The 16,498-nt window shown below is 44.7% G+C and overlaps 1 protein-coding gene across 1 annotated transcript in view; it reads left to right on the forward strand.

Annotated features, from left to right (window-relative positions):
• Positions 1-16,498, forward strand: part of USP13 (ubiquitin specific peptidase 13) — a 425,163-nt gene that overhangs the window by 328,159 nt on the left and 80,506 nt on the right. Inside the window, exons 12-13 of the mRNA XM_078667087.1 lie at positions 3,419-3,578; positions 10,100-10,274. Coding sequence (XP_078523213.1) covers positions 3,419-3,578; positions 10,100-10,274 — 335 coding nt within the window. The remainder of the gene's footprint in view (positions 1-3,418; positions 3,579-10,099; positions 10,275-16,498) is intronic.

A 16,498-nucleotide genomic window follows, 5' to 3' on the forward strand; every position in this document is an offset into this window, starting at 1 on the left:
AGTCATCACAAGGCTAGATGGTGCTCCTAAAGGGTAGAACTTGCGTCTTGTATGTGTTGAGTTTGAGGCAGTTGTTTTACATCCAGTTGCAACGCTGGTCATGCAGAGGAGGAAGTTTGCCCTTGTGGTGGAGGGGTCTTTGAAGAGCGAGAGGACAAGCAGGGTGTAGTCCGCATAGGATATGATGTTCAGTTCATGGTTTCTGATGATTTTGGCCAAGGGGTCATGTAGGTGTTGAAAACTGTGGGGATGAGGGATGATCTTTGAGGGATGCCGCAGATGATGTTCTTGGGCTCTGAGGTGAAGGGAGGGAGTTCTTCCGGAGAGGAAGGATGTAATCCATCCAAGGATGTTGTCTTGGATGCCTATCTAATTGAGCCTTTTGATCTGGGGTTATGGGAGATGGTGTTGAAAGCCCACGAGAGGTCGGGGAGGATTAGGGCGGCCGAGTCTCTTGTCTGTTCATGTAGACTCTGATGTCATCCGTGGCACTGATCAAGGTGGTTTCTGAGATACAGTTGTAGCAGAATCTGGATTGGGATGTGTTCAGAAAATTGTTGTTCTGTATGTATTCTATGTATTCTGTGAGTTGCTGGTTGATGGCCTTTTTGAGGACTTTGGCAGGAAAGGGGAGCAGGGAGATTGGTCTGTAGTTTTTGAGCTTGTTGGGGTTGGCGAAAGGTTTCTTGAAGAGGGGTTTGATCTAGGCGTGTTTCCAGTCGCTCAGGAAGGGGGCTGAAGTAATGGATGCGTTGAAGATGTCTGTGAGCTTGCTGCTGATGGTGCTGTTGCTGAGGTTGAACATGTGATGTGTCAACAGGGGCATCTGTGGTTTTTAGGAGGCTGAGGGTGTCGTCGTTGGCGGGTTGGGGTTCAAAGTTTCTGTAGATAGTGGTGATTTTGTCGTGGAAGAAGTTGGTTAGATTATCACAGAGTTCCTGGGTGGGGTGATGAGGTTTTCAGTAGCTGAAGGGTTGGAGAACTCCTTGACAATGCTGAAAAGTTCTTTGCTGTGGTTGGCACCAACTTCGATGTGGTTGGCTAAGGCGTTCCTTCTAGTGTCTTTCAGGAGTTTGTGGTACTCGCTGAGTGAAATCTTGAATGTGGTCCCAACAGCGGGCTCCTTGGTGGTGCGCCATCTCCTTTCCAGTTGTTTGCAGTTGAGTTTGGAGGTCTTCAGTTCTGGGGTGTACCAGCTAGCTTGTCTCGAGGGTCTGTTGGATTTGGAGGGCTTGTTGTGGGCGACTCTGTCCAGGCTGTGAAGTTTTTGACAGCTTGGTCGACGTTTGAGGAGATGTTGGGGAGAGGAGTTGAGGGCATTGGTCCATTGGCTCTCGGATACTCTGTGCCAGGTGCAGTGGGAGGTGCTAATGGGCCCAGTCGCATGGCTGGGGGCTGTTGCATAGGTGAAGTGATTTTATTGTGGGTTCTGTCCAGGTGAGCTTGTTTGTGTGGCTGTATTTGATGGTGGTGAAGATGGGATCTAGCATGTGTCCAGGGATGTGTGTGGGGTCAGTGACTATCTGGTAAGGCAGACGTTGTTCATGCTGTCCAGAAGCTTGACGGTGTTGGCGTTGTTGGAGTCTTTGAGCTGGAAATTGAGGTCCTTGAAGAATATGTAGTGTTAGGTGTTGGCTTACGGAGCAATGAAAACGGGGAAGTCTGTAGGAAAGGGTGCCTTTGAGGGTGGTTTTGCCGTCTATTCTAAGCTGGAAGTTGAGGTGTTCCATGATCGAGGTGTATTTGTCTGTGGCAGTAGTGCAGTGGATGGATGCCTTGTGGATGATGGCGATTCCACCTCCGTCACAGTGATTCCACATGCGGTCACGGGGAACAATCTTGTAACTGAGGGGCGTGGCCATTTACGATATTGGGTGCAGAGACCGAGTTAAGACAGCTCTTGGAAAGGAAGATGATGTTGAGGGTGGTGATGATGTCCCATATCCTAGTCGTGTGCTTTTGGAGGGATTGGGTGTTGAGCAGGAGGCAGTGGAGTTGTCGGGCGCAGTTGTTGCCGGCACGATGGTGGCAGTGATGTGCAGGTGTAGCGGGAGAAGCAGCAGCAGCAACTGGTGAATGGTCCAGCTGTCGAAAGAGGCGAGTGGCAGCAGCAGTTTTTGTTGCATGGTCTGGAGTTGAGCGCGATGAGCTCTGCTCCGGAGTTGCAGTGGATGGTGGGAAATCCAGGGTTTTTGGCACTGGCTTTTAGATTGTATGGGAATCATCCAGTTCTGCCAGAGGGTTTTTAGCACCTTACCATTTGCATTGATGATTAATTTGGATGTGCAAACATGTCTAAACTTCCTTTTAATATTACAAGTTTACACTGCTACATGAACACAATATTGCAAATGTTGTTCAGTAGTTGTGTTTGGGGAACAGGTTCTGAAAGGTGGCATTAAAGCAGAGGAAACAGTCAAATATAGTCCTTATATATCATGTAAAGTTATAAATACTTTAATATCTAAATAGCATGCATTTTTACAGTGCCAGTTCTTTCTCTGCATGTATATACATTTCTGATTTCTGCATGGTGATAGTAAGATAGAGTGAGTGACAAGTGTGAGAGTGATTAAGTGGCATGGTGAGTGTGAGTATGAATAAGTGCACAAGACAGGAGAAGGAGTGAAAGTGATTGAGGTAGTGGACACAGATGGAAAGTTAGTGAGCAACAAATAAATAATGAAAGAGTTAGATAGAAAGCATGGTGAGTGAGAAAGGGGGTATTAGAGGGATTGCGTTAGCTTCCAACAAATGAATAAGGCAGAGAGAGAATGTGGGTGACAGAATGTGAGCCAGCAGCAGACAGTCCATTGGGGCGGAGGGGCCACGCCCCCTACCTTCTGCCCCTCACAGTGTCTGTCAGGCTGAAAGCAGATTGCTTTTTAGCTGAGATGGTTTCAAAATATGCTTTAACATTTATTATAATGTAAAGCCATTTTATGTAAATCATCACATAGAGTAGTGTATTGCATGCTCACATAATGTCTTACCTCAAGATGCTGCTGCGCACTCAGCAGGACAAGTGTGCCCATAAATGGCCTATTGCCGCACACAGGAGACAATTACTAGACGGGACATTGGTAGGGAGGTGGAAGATATGCGCCAGGTAGATTCAAGAATAGGCTGCTTGATATTCTGCAATCCTTGCATCAGCAGCACCGATGGCAGCAGGCTCCTGAGAAAAAAATTGTTCCCTACATTTATTTATTTTTACACATGAAAACTTTGATTAGTAATCGGAAGGGACCTGTAGTGGAAAATAGAAATGCAGTAGAATTGATGGTTTTTATAGTAATCACTTCTGGTTGAAGTTGTACATGTCTGTGTTTTCTGTGCATGAAAAGCAATAGCATTGGCAGATTATATATTCGACTACTAGAGTATCTCGTCCTGATTATTTTTCTTATCCCTGCAGCGGAACAGTATAGGCATCGGCACAGAAAACCCTAGCGATGTCTTCCGGTTCCTGGTAGAGGAGCGTACGCAGTGCTGTCAGTCCAGGAAGGTCCGATACACACAGAGGGTGGACTACATGATGCAGTTACCCGTGGCTTTGGAGGCAGCTACAAACCGAGGTAAAGACATATATTTCATTCTGTGGCATTCTCCTATAGGCTTTTTGGCTTCCTCAGTACTTACTGGTAGGATTGTAAGTGTGATGACATTAATGGTACTTATGACTTATTTTTAAATGGAAACTCTTCAACACTAAGGGCCTCATTATGATGTCATCAGAAATGTTCTGCCCGACACCGTGTCGGATTCAGGATCCGACCAACTCGTGGTCGGCGGTTGCTCCCGACCGATGACGAAGTTTCCAAACACAGTTCGGAAGGAGTCCTATTGACTCCTATGGGAACCTGTGTTTCGAACGACAACACAGGCTCCCATGGCAAAAATGGGTGTCTGCGGAAAACCGTGCACCCTGTGGTGGACGCCCCATGGTGCCTGCCACACAGTGCATGGCTTGAATGGGGGGGTCTCTTGGGTACCCCCACAGCTCCCTACCAGAGGCCTCAGGATTAAGGGAGCCTTGCTAGGGACCCCCAAAGTTAGTTTTCAACAGCCTTTTCGTGTCTGTCAGATACCGATATCGCAATTGGTCGGTCAGTTGTAAAAATTAAGAACATGATATTAAGTAAAAGATGGTATGTGCACGCAATGGGAGGCTTCAAAATGACCTGCAATATATACCCATTTTCTTTTCTTCCTTCAGAGGGACTACATATTTGCAGCAGCAGATTTGCTATTTAATCACATGGCAGGCCATCTGCGGGGCAGGATTAAAACTGTAGACATAGTGGGTAGCAGCTAACACAAAAAAATACTGGCGGGTGCGGGGGAAAAGGGGGCCAGTGGGAAGCACGCGGGGGTGCGCACAGCGGGTGAGGTTAATGATAAAAATAAATAAACCAGTTACTTGGTGTTGCCGCAGTTCTTGTCCCAGGAGTCCCTGGGACAGTATCATGACTTCCATCCAATTGTCGCGCTGCTCTCAAGCATGAGATCAGTGCGGGTATTTGGCCTGAGCGGGCTGGTTTGACGCTCCACTCAGGACAGGGAGCCTGTGCTGTTTCTCCAACCTGGCTGTTCAATACAGCCGGGTTGGAGAAACCTAAGTGAGTTTTTGGAGTTGGTGATATAAATCACACCCATCAAATGCCATCAGATACCTCTAGTTACTTCACAGATAACCCCCATCCACTCTACCTGAGATTCATTTTTATACTTACTTTGGTCCTGAGGAAGGTGGTCAGATTGTGGAGACACCGAAACGCATGTAGACTAGTAATACACATGTGAAGAGGTCCTTTGAGAGACAGAGACACCAGGGGTGTGTGATTTATATTACCAACACCTCCAAAATCTGTCCCTTTCACACTGATATCGGATCTCTCCTATGCTTGAATCTCTTTTTTATGTGTGTGTATAGGTTTGAATGAGCAGGTTTGAATGGTGAGATTGATTTGTTGATGGCCTCTGTGGGGTTATGTATTTATTTACTTATTGATTTGGATTGCATTGCATCTAAATCTTCCACCAAATATATGCACAGACAATGTTGATTTTGGCTGTTAATTGTTTGTATAATGAAAAAAAAAGAATCTTTCTAAAAAAAAATTGTATAAAGAAATATTAAAGAAAATCACAATGTAAAAATGATATATACAAATTTGTGCTCAATTGTCTCGTATAACAGTGATGTGGGGTTTGTGACAAGTTTAAGCCAATCGTGGCCTTAGCAAAAGAGATATAGGTCAGTTTAGAGGTTTTCTAGTAAGTCTGATATGTGCCCATATACAACATTAACTCCCTGGAGGAAACAGGATTGTAAACCTACTGAGAAGAGAGGCCTTGCTCTTGTAATGAGCAGTGGCTGACCTTACACAAAGTTAATGCTGTCTAGCACCTATAAGTGTACAGGTCTCTAAGAGGTATTCCCGACTTCACCTTAGTGTCTTGGACCAAGCAGCAAGGACTTCCTCATAGAAAATGACGTGGTTTATGTACAGGAACCCACATTAAAATTAAAGATATGAAAATGATATGTAAATAAATCACAAACTAGTTTAGTTAAAACTAAAATAAAATTATTAAAATTAACCCAAATGTATTAACATCGGATGTAGACATCAGGACATTAAAAACACGCCTGTGAAACCACTAAAAAATTCAATGTGAAAGTTGACAAGCTTCTCTGTAACTAACCAGCATTAGAACAATGTCGGGCACCGCTTAGTGTTTCACCCAAGTCATGAATTGTATCTGCTAGCTGAGGGCCAGATTTAGGAAGCCAAATAGCAACAGCAAATGCTGAAATTCGCAGAATTTCAGCCTTTGCGATCACAATTTGGCTTTGAGCAATGTAGGTAGGATTAAACCTCCTTTGCGATTCCTTATTTAGCGATTGCATTTAAGTAATCTCAAATTGTGATTCCTTAAATGCAATGCAAATAGCACAACAGAAATTGCACTTTAGCCTTAAGGAATCGCTAATTACAACCAACTTCAAGTTGGTGGTAATTAGCGATTTCTTTTCAAAAAGCACTTTTTTCTTTTTTAAAAGTGCCATGTGGCACACATTCATGCCCTTAGGGCATGTATGTGCGCCACTTTGTACACATGCACATTTCAGGGGTGCAACCTTTTGGAACCCTTGCACCCTTGAAATTGCACCTGGAATTTGCGAGTGCCTCATGGTTACTCGCAAATTGCGGGCGCAATTCCTATTGACCTACATCTGTCCCTTAGTTGTTTTTCTGGAAGTCAAAATCCATGAATGGGACAAGGCAAGAAGCCGTGGCTTAACAGAGCATAACAGGGTTGGAGAAGTCGAATTTGTAGCCCAGCAGAGGCCTTGAGTTGTGCTGCAAAAAGCCCTAAGAGAGATACCTTAGAAACTGTAGCCAAAGATATTGTCATCAGGCACACAAACTTTCCTTTTCCCGTCCTTGGAAGCTTTTCCGAAAATCAGAATTAATCTGAAGGTTTGGTGTCTTGTTTATTGCAAATTTCACTGTAGCCTTGATTCTCAGAGCAAAAAGCTCAGAGCAAGCAAGACAAACAAAGTTGACGTTCAAACTGCATAAAGCGCTCAGTAAATATTTTTATGAACTGACCTTTGCACCACTAGAACTGTTAGTACAAAATTACATCGGATTGAGTCGCAATCCAACCTACCTAATTAATAGTCTTTAGGTAGGTTGCCAATTTTGCCCACTATCACACATGTGATGGCCAGCAAGGGATGTGTATTAGTATATCGCCCTCCTCAGCTCATGCCCAACTTTCCGATGATGTTTGGGGATATGCTTTCTCAATTAGTCATTAACAATTCTAAAATCTTACTTATAGGAGATTTTAATTACTGGCCCCTTGATGAAAAGGAGAGTGCCTGTTCTGTTATGTTTTCTGATTTATTATCTGGGATGAATTGTAGTCAACACATAAACGTAGCGACCCACATTAAAGGCCATGTTTTGGACCAGGTTTGGACCTCGAACCTGGACATCTCTGTTCCTTTTATCTCTCCTTGTCTATGGTCAGACCACTCCATAATCTCCTTCCCCCTTTCGGCCACTCCTTTCCCTAATAGGGCCCTGGAGGGCAACCTCCTGGCCCGGAATTGGAAGAATGCCAACCTTAGTGAATTTGTTAATCTACTTAGTACTTCTGTCCCTCCCCCCTCTGATTCCATTGATACTCAAGCTTCTGCCTTGACGTGCTGGCTCGAATCAGCCAGTAACGTTGTAGCCCTTTTTAGGCAGCTTAAGCTTAAGCGCCCTGATGATGCACAAAAGTGGTTCACCGAGGTTCTCAAAGCTTTAAAGCTCGGACTCAGGCAGGCTGAGCGCCGTTGGCGACGAGGCTATGCCGCTGATACGAAGCTGCGGTTTATACTTCTGCTTAGAGAGTATAAAACAGCGGTCTTACATGCAAAGACCTCTTACTTCTCTAAAAAGATCATTGACTCGTCCTCCAAAACTAAAGATATTTTTTCCATTGTGGAGGAGCTGTCACACCCAGACAGGGTCACTATTAAACCTCTCCCCTCCCGTGCGCTCTGCGACTCCCTCAACCAGTTTTTCGTGGACAAAATTGTCAATATTAAAAATAGCATCTTATTAGTGGGCCCTCCCTTGTCCCCCAGGTTTAGTTCCCCCATGCCGTCTCCTAACCCTCAGCAACTGACTCGGATCCCTCCGATTTTGGTGGAGGAATTCTTAGTTCTTTTAAAGAAAGTCACCTCCGGGTCTCCCTCTGATTGTTGTCCCCCTTTAGTTCTTCGTGAGGCTTTTACAGCCTGCCCACTTCCCCCTTTGGGGCTTTTGAATAAGTCTCTTTCTTCTGGCCTGGTTCCCAACTCATTTAAAGTTGCCGAGGTTGTGCCTATCTTAAAAAAAAACACGGCGGACCCTTTGGTTATGAGCAACTTTCGGCCCATTTCCCTCCTCCCCTACCTCAGTAAGATTCTTGAGTCTCATGTTACCAACATTTTGAGCTCATTTATCGAACATTCCCAATTTCTTGATCTTCAACAAGCCGGTTTCAGACCCGCCCACTCAACGGAGTCAGTTATTCTTTCAGTTATGGAGGAACTGCGTAGAGGGGCGGACTCTAACATCAGTCAGGTTCTGGTGCTCCTGGACTTGTCGGCCGCCTTTGACACGGTCGACCATGATATCCTGGTCGGCCGTGTCGAGGAGGCCGGCATTCGGGGTACCGCCCTTGACTGGGTCCGCTCCTTTCTGAACAACCGCCGCCAGTCGGTCCGGCTCTCTCGGTTTACTGCCGACGGGGTCGGACTGACGTGCGGCGTCCCACAGGGTTCCTCCTTATCCCCCCTTCTTTTTAATTTATATCTGACTCCCCTTATCCGCTCCCTGCGAGGTATTCACGTCACCGCGTTTAATTACGCGAATGACATCCAGCTAGTTTTTAATATTGACTCCTCGGACCAGTCTATTGCCAATTTTCAGTCCACCCTTTGCTACATTAGTGACTGGATGGGGGTAAACCACCTCAAGCTTAACCCCGACAAGACAGAGTTGGTCCTTGTCGGGGGAGATGCCAACCCGTGGAAATCCATCTTTTGGCCTGTGAGGTTGGGTTCCCCCCCCAACCCAGTTAATTCAGCAAAAAGTCTGGGGGTTATCATTAGTAACGATCTTACAATGAAGCCCCAGATCAACGCTGTAGTCTCCTCCAGTTTTTTCCAGTTGCGGAAAATCCGAAAGATTGTCCGTTTCTGACCATTGAGGCCCTCACTGTAGTTCTATTGGCCTTAGTTATCTCGAGGATAGACTACGCCAACTCTCTTTATGCTGGTATTCCGGCCTACCTGCTGAAGAGGTTGCAACTTGTTCAAAACCAGGCTGCCCGTCTTATTTACCGTCAACCAAGGCACCAACACGTCCGTCCTTTGTTGAAATCCCTTCACTGGCTTCCTATGTTTCAGCGCTGTGAATTCAAACTTGGTTGCACCATTTTTAAGTCCCTCGCCGGAACTGGTCCATCTTTCATCTCCTCATTACTGCACCCTTATGTTCCTTCCCGCAATCTTCGTTCCGCTCACTTGGCTTTGCTTAAGGTTCCGGTTTTTAAACGGAAGAAACATGGTGGATTGAGATTTCTTTTCTTGCTCCCTCATTTTGGAATTCCCTTCCCCTGAACATAAGACTTGCTTCCTCCTATACCCGTTTTAGGTCCCTTTTAAAGAATTATCTGTTCTGTAATGTTTATGACTAACGCTTTTTTGCCTTGTTTACTGTCTACCCCCTTCTGCTCGAGCGCCAAGAAACCCTAGGTGTTAGTTGCGCTTTAAAAATATTTTTTACATTACATTACATTACATGGCAGGCCACGGTGTCTGTGATAGAGTTTTAATAAAGCATGCTTTAAAAAAAAAATTCCAGCTGCGTCTTTAATAGAATTTCAATAAAGTAAGCTTTTTCACTTTCCTCCCATATACCGAATCAGTAACCATTCAGAATCCCATTTTTGGAGTTGAAAAAACATTTCCGACTCCTACAATGGGATTAGTACATAGGAAGATGCATTTTAACAGTCACAAGGACCGAATTGGTGCATTTGCGATCATTAAAATGCTTAGCACTGGGCCTTCGCTTTGGAATTCCAACAGTGCCCTGGTATTTGTATGTTGTCCCTGTGCTCACTTAGAGATTCCAATTATTTACGGGGATAGAATGTGGCCTAACGGCTAAGGCAGTCGACCTCGCAGCTGGGGAACCGGGTTTGAGTCTCAGCGTACTGTGATTCTGGGCAAATCACTTAATCTCCCCATGCCTAACAAAAATGTTATGTGTTCGTCTGTAACGTATCTGGTGCTCATGTAAAGCGCTCTGATACCCCCAGGTCTAGTTCGCGCCATATAAAACTTAATTTCTGGAAACACTGTTGAAAGGTCCTAGTGAATCATGGCACATTTATTTTATTATTTATTTATTTAATTTGTAAAGCGCACTGTCACCTAGCAGGCATCCTCAGTGGAAACATGCAGGAACGCAACATACAATTTACCATTTGATGGTGAAAATAACATACTCAGCCAGTGGTGTCTCTCACTTTTGAACAGACGAACTCATCGCTCATGAAGTGAAAAGAAAAGAAGCCGAGTCGGGGAAAAGGCCTCCACCCGAGCTGGTCCGGGCGAGGGTCCCGTTCAGCGCCTGTCTGCAGGCCTTCTCAGAGCCAGACAATGTGGATGACTTCTGGAGCAGTGCCCTGCAGGCAAAGTCTGCAGCCATCAAGTGAGTTACTCTTCATCTAACTTTTCTTCAAAACGTTCATTTGTTGTGTTAAAAAGATCTAGTTTATGGTGCAAGCTAGTTTGGTTAATCACATTTAATGATGCTTTTAGTGAATTGCTTTTATACATAAATCCAGGGAAGATGTATAACAAATTAAGTTGGAACTTTATGTGACTAAATGTACAAAAGTATAATTTATTGATATATGGCTTGTTGGCAAACAAAGTACAAGGACTGAGTAACGATTTCTTTGAAATAAATGAAAAATAGATAATTATCACTGATGAAATATAGATATGTAATGGGAAAAGGCTGGAATAATTAGATTACAACTAGGCGTGACTGTTCTGAAGGCCTGTATGTTCTGTAGAAGAGAATGACAACGTTTAGAAATATCAAGGAAAGAATAAAGTAGAAGATGTGCTGGGTGGAGGAAAGGAGAATAAAGGAAAAGAGGAGAAAGGCAATACAGTACTTGAGATGGGAGTTATTCCCTTTCAAAAGTGTTAAATATAAACTTGTCACACCATAGTCATGCACAATTGACCAGGGTAAAACCATTGATAGTCCTGTATTGACCAGGAGCATTATAAGTTGACAAGGCGATCAAAGACTACATATAAGAAAATATTTCAAGAAAATGGCAACTGAGATAATGAGTCACTGATCACAAAATGAAAGAAGGCACAAGAGTGAGAACTAGAAGACAAACTATTGATTCATCAATGAGACGTATAGTCGAGGGTAGGTTTATAGATGGAACAAGCTCAATAGAGAAGTCCGATAAACATAACTGAACAGTGTTCTATAGGGAGACAGAGTAGAGTTTGAGTATACAGGTTAGTGGCAGAAATCCAAGAAACTAATTTATTCTGTGGAAGTAGAAAGAATGATTTAGGCAAGTGTCTTAGATGTGAGAAATCTGAGATTGAAAGGAGAGCTGAAAATTCCAGGTTTAGCTTGACTTAGTAATGGGTGCAGGTGGGTCCCTGAGATCTGGAGGAAGGAGCTTGGAGGAAGGTGGTGTGCTGCTTGAGGTGGATGTAGTACTTCTCCGCAGCTCTCGACTGCACTGACCCAGACTCCGAAAGGGATTCACACCACTAGATGGTTGGAAGGTTAGATATAAGGGACTGCTGTGGTTTCTGTAGAGGAAGCTGCTTTGCCTTCTTCGATTTATAGATATGTGACTGTGTGAAAGATTTGCCCATCAGCAGAGGAGCTCTTCAAGAAAGGGGCTACTTGTCATGGACTGCCTCCCCTGCAGCTATAGGTAGCGGCTTTAGCCCGCAGCAGAGTGGTCCTGCTCAAGTATGTGGATTCGGAATGGCGGTATTCACCACATTCTGTAAATACCTCACACTTAAATACCCCACCCTATTCTGCACAACTTGTAATCAAGGTCATAGACTATGTAATCATATGAATGGGGTTCTTCAGGCTGGGTTTTACATACCTTTTCAACCCATCATTTTTGTTTTAAGGGAAAGGCATTTGCATATCAGCAAATCTCTATCCAAATGGTTAAGAGAAATAAGAGGCAATGCCACACAAATCGTATTCAAAGGAAATTGTGCCACACATTTCTCTTGTTGGATCTTGTCAGAAAGTTGTAGGTGCATTCCAGGGCTGCTCTCATATTCAGCTGTTATCCTCTCAGTAGAGTGCAGGTACAAATGTATGTTAGTCCATTGAAGAGAACTATTGGGAGCTAGTCACAGGTCTAGTGGTGATGGGGTCAGGGTTTGCCGGTGGTCGGAGTTGCTACCCCTCTATTCGCCTTTAGTACTCAGTCACTGTCATTATGTTCTCCGTATCAGAGGCCATGAAGGTGGCCTCCTGTAGCAAGAAGCAAAGGATCATACATGCTTTCTGCATTTTTCAATCCATAAATTTCCCCATGATCCTCAGGAGCTGATAGGTGCCTATTGAGAGGTTTAGGGAAAAACAAGGGATCAACCAGGTGATATTATTAGAGGGGAAGGGATTTTCTGGCCCTTACACAAAACCCTGTTTACTCAAGGGTTAGAATTCCAAGTTGTGTTGAGTACAGACACCCTGTAATTACTGGATGTGAACAACTCTGCACATTGCTTAGCTTGTTTTTATTTTCTCAATGTAGGAGACAGAAGAAAATTACAGAACAACCTTTTTGCCACTGTGTGGTTGAAAATAATGTTGATGTCCAGTTAACCATTTCCTTGAGGATAAGCAGTTTAGGTCATTACAGTTGCACTGTGCTTGTCTGGTCTAATTTTAGGCAGTTCTGCCATGCATTGGCACACTCTTTAACGTCCTGTCTCAGCAGACTTAAACATGCGCCAGAAGAGAGTTAGCTGGCAAAGAGAACAGGGAAATGAGTCTGTATTGGTTTTGTTCCATAAAGATGAAGAGGTTTAGCATGTAAATCATGCACATATTTCCAAAATGCTTTGTAATCACAAATTAGAAGTATGCAGTGGAATACGGTATTTCAGATTCCTTAAATGCAAGAGTAAAATAAGAAATCGCAATGTTGTGATTCCTTATTTTGCAATTAGGTTTAAACTCACCTACATTGCACTCAGCCAAATACCGGTCGGTAACGCAGAAATTCTGTGAATTTCTGCGTTGCCGCTCGATATTTGGCCACCTACATCTGGCCCATAATACTGTACTGATTGAGAGAGATGGTAAGAAAGAAAAACAATTCTTTATTTTCTACTACTCAACCCACCCCGACGAAGGGAGATTGGTTCATCTGTAATCGAAAGACATCTAGCATGTTGATCCCTACTAAAGCTACTACATAAGGTCCTGTGCTGCGAGGACTGTAGCAGGTGTAAGAGCCATTTACCCCATTAATATTTTTAGGGGGAAGAAATGTAATCAAGCAACACTCACACAATTCATCAAAAATTGAGAGACCATCATCACTGTGCAGTTCAAGAAGGTGGCATGTAACATCCTCAGTCACCAAAATCAATTTGTTATGGAGGTCATCCATGACTGAATGGAGATTCTCAACCAAGAGCCACATTGCGTGGTCACGAGAACCCTGTACGAGTTCAAATTAGGTACCACAGATTGTAAAATTAACTCAGATACCTTTAGTAGTTGGCCACGTGAAACAAACTATAAATACATTATGCGTGCAATACAGCAGGACTTTTACTTTAAGGCCACTGGCTATATGGCCAATAGTTACTCAAACCCACTTGGTATTTACTTCAAAGACTGCACACACATTTAATGAATATTCAACTTTATACCAGGTTTCTGTAAAAAAACTAGACTGAAGCAAGGAAGAAAAGTTGATACTGAATGTTCATTCAACTGCTTTTTAGGTCTTGTAGAATTCCGAGGAGGCAAAGTGAGTAAATTCGGATTGATAGCATGTTCATAAGCCTGCATTCATCCTCCCCACAGGGTTATTTGTGGGATAGTTTTCCTATACTTAAATAACAACTAATGTATTCAGAGCTTTCAACTGATTGACCCATAGCTCTCCTGAGTCCTTTTGAAGTTCTTGACTAGAGTATTTTGCCAATTTTATTAACCTTAATAGGTAGGTCAAATTACCACTAACCTTGCCAGCATCACCAGCAGTTCCTTACTGAAAACTCCCAAATTGTACATTCAATGAGCACTTAGGGCTTCATTAGGATGGCGGGCGGACCACCACCACTGTAGGAATTAGGATGTCCCTTTCGGACAGCCTTTTCATAGCAGTCCCACTGCCATGAAGAGGCAGACAGAAATGGACTTTGGGGGTACCAAGCAGAGCCCCTGTCCCCCTTAGGCCACTGTTCAGTCACCCTGGGGACACATGCAGTGCCCCCCACACATCCATGCACCGTGTGCCAGGCACCACATGGTGCCTGGCACACAGTGCCTGGATGTGCACAAAGTGCCCTATATGATGGCGGTCTGTGGTCTGGCTGACCGTCATCGTAATGAGGGCCAAGGTGTTGAAATTCTTAGGGTGTGCTATGGTATACATACACTAGTTTGCACATGCAATACAGGTGATGGGAATTCTGCACTTTTATCCTGGGACCCACCCCTCCATTGCTTCAATACATGCATCTTGACATACCGATGAAGAGGTGAATTATTTTAGCAACAGCAAAGAAAGAAAAATATTGATATGGTTCCCTTTGCTCGGATAATTGTGATTTCCTTTGTAAATGAGCATGGGTGTAAAGAGTAATTCAGTTGGATGAATATTCCTAGGCACGCCATTGTGAGCCTTCAGGTTTAATGTTAATGTTAATGTTAAGAATGTTTTTGTATAGCGCTCGGCTACTCCGAGGAGTGTCCCGGTGCTTTGACCAACACGAGCAAAGGACAAAAGTAAAAAGGGGAAAAGAGAACTACTGCACAAACAACCAAGATTTCAAGTCCTTCCTGAAGGCCAACAGGTTAGGATTCCTGCGCAGGGAGACCGGCAGTGTATTCCACAGCTGAGGGGCTAGGCGCCGAAATGACCGGCCGCCAATACGAGCTCTTCCTATGGCCGGGACAGAGGCCAGAGCCAAATACTCTGATCTCAGTGATCTGGCAGGTTGGTAGAAAGCCAGCCTTTTTTTAATGTATTTAGCTCCGGTCATGTGAAGGGCTTTAAAGGCCAGAGTAAGGGCTTTAAAAGCGATACGCTTCCGGATGGGCAGCCAGTGCAAGGTCTGCAAGAGGTCAGAAGCTCTGGCGCGCCGATGAAGTCCGAAGATGGCACGCGCCGCTGAGTTCTGCACTACCTGCAGACGTTGGAGAAGGTATTCTGGAAGACCCAAATACAGGATGTTGACGTAGTCAAGATGCGACCCAATAAGCGCCTGCACAGTGATCTTTCTATGTGCAGGTGTCAAGAGTGGAAGGAATTTGCGCAGCATCTTGAGCAGACCAAAACACCTCCCGGTAAGGCCAAGAATCTGGGGTTTCATCGCTAGATCCTTGTCAATTTTTATCCCAAGATTCTTGGCCGTAGTAGAGGCAGCCGAAGGTGGAAACATCTTCTCAGACCACCAAGGTTGCCAGATGGGATCCGAGCGACAACCAAAAAAAAGCACCTCAGACTTATCAGAGTTACACTTGAGGCTGTGTAGATGGAACCAATTAAACACAGCCCCCAGGCAACCTCTGATACTCTCCCCATCGAACTCAGCACCTTTCCCACAAGTGAAAAGGAGCTGCGTGCCATCGGCGTATGACAGGATCTGGGCTCCAAAGGACTTCGCCAATGCCGCCAGAGGGGTCATCAAGATGTTAAACAGGGTCGGGCTCAATATCGACCCCTGCGGGACCCCGACCTCCAGTGGCGGCACCGCGGCAGAGAAAGGAGGAGCCCATACCGTCTGACTCCGGCCAGCCAGGAAGGAGCGGAACCAGCTGAGCACCGTCCCCCGTACGCCGATCTCCCTGAGTCTTACTAGGAGACCCTCGTGGGGGACGGTGTCAAATGCCGCTGATAGATCTAACATAACCAACATGGCTTTACCTCCAGAGTCCAACACTTCCTTGATGATTTCAGTAACTTCCAGCAACGCCGTCTCGGTACTCAAGTTAGCCCGAAAACCGGACTGCGAGCTGTGGAGAAGATTATTAGTCTCCAAGAAGTTAGAGAGAGAAGTCTGCACATGTTTCTCCACTACTTTAGCAAGAGCGGGTAGAAGAGAAATCGGCCTATAGTTGGCATACCCCTCCGGGTCCAGATTGGGCTTCTTAAGCAGTGGGATGACAAATGCCTGTTTCCAGACTGAAGGAACCACCCCCGTGCTGAGAGACAAATTCAGCACCGGGTTGATGACAGGATTCAGCACTGCCGCCATTCTGGCCAACAATTTAGCTGGGCAAGGGTCCATAGGGGAGCCGGACTTTAGTTTGGACAAAATGTCCAGAGAAACCGCAGTGGAGAGTAAAGGGAATTCAGAGAAGGTATGGGCCAAATCTCTTGGCGAATCCAGTGCCGTACTGACGCAGGAAAGCGACCTACGGCTTTTGAGAGAACCGGATGCTTTCTGCCCAAATTTAACCGGCTCTATATGTTTGCCCAGGCGATATTTAATAAGAACGAGTCAAGTAATAGATTTGGGTGAAAGCTGGGGTCAATTCTTTAAGCAGGTTAACAAGATGAACCATCCTATATACAGCATAGTTCTCAGAAATATCCTCATCCGAGCAATCTTTAATGTTAACTAGAGTAGTATACCAAGATGGAAGATATAAAACTTCAATTTCCACCTAAA

The sequence above is a fragment of the Lissotriton helveticus genome, chromosome 11 (genome assembly GCF_964261635.1).
Source record: "Lissotriton helveticus chromosome 11, aLisHel1.1, whole genome shotgun sequence".
NCBI classification, from domain to species: domain Eukaryota; kingdom Metazoa; phylum Chordata; class Amphibia; order Caudata; family Salamandridae; genus Lissotriton; species Lissotriton helveticus.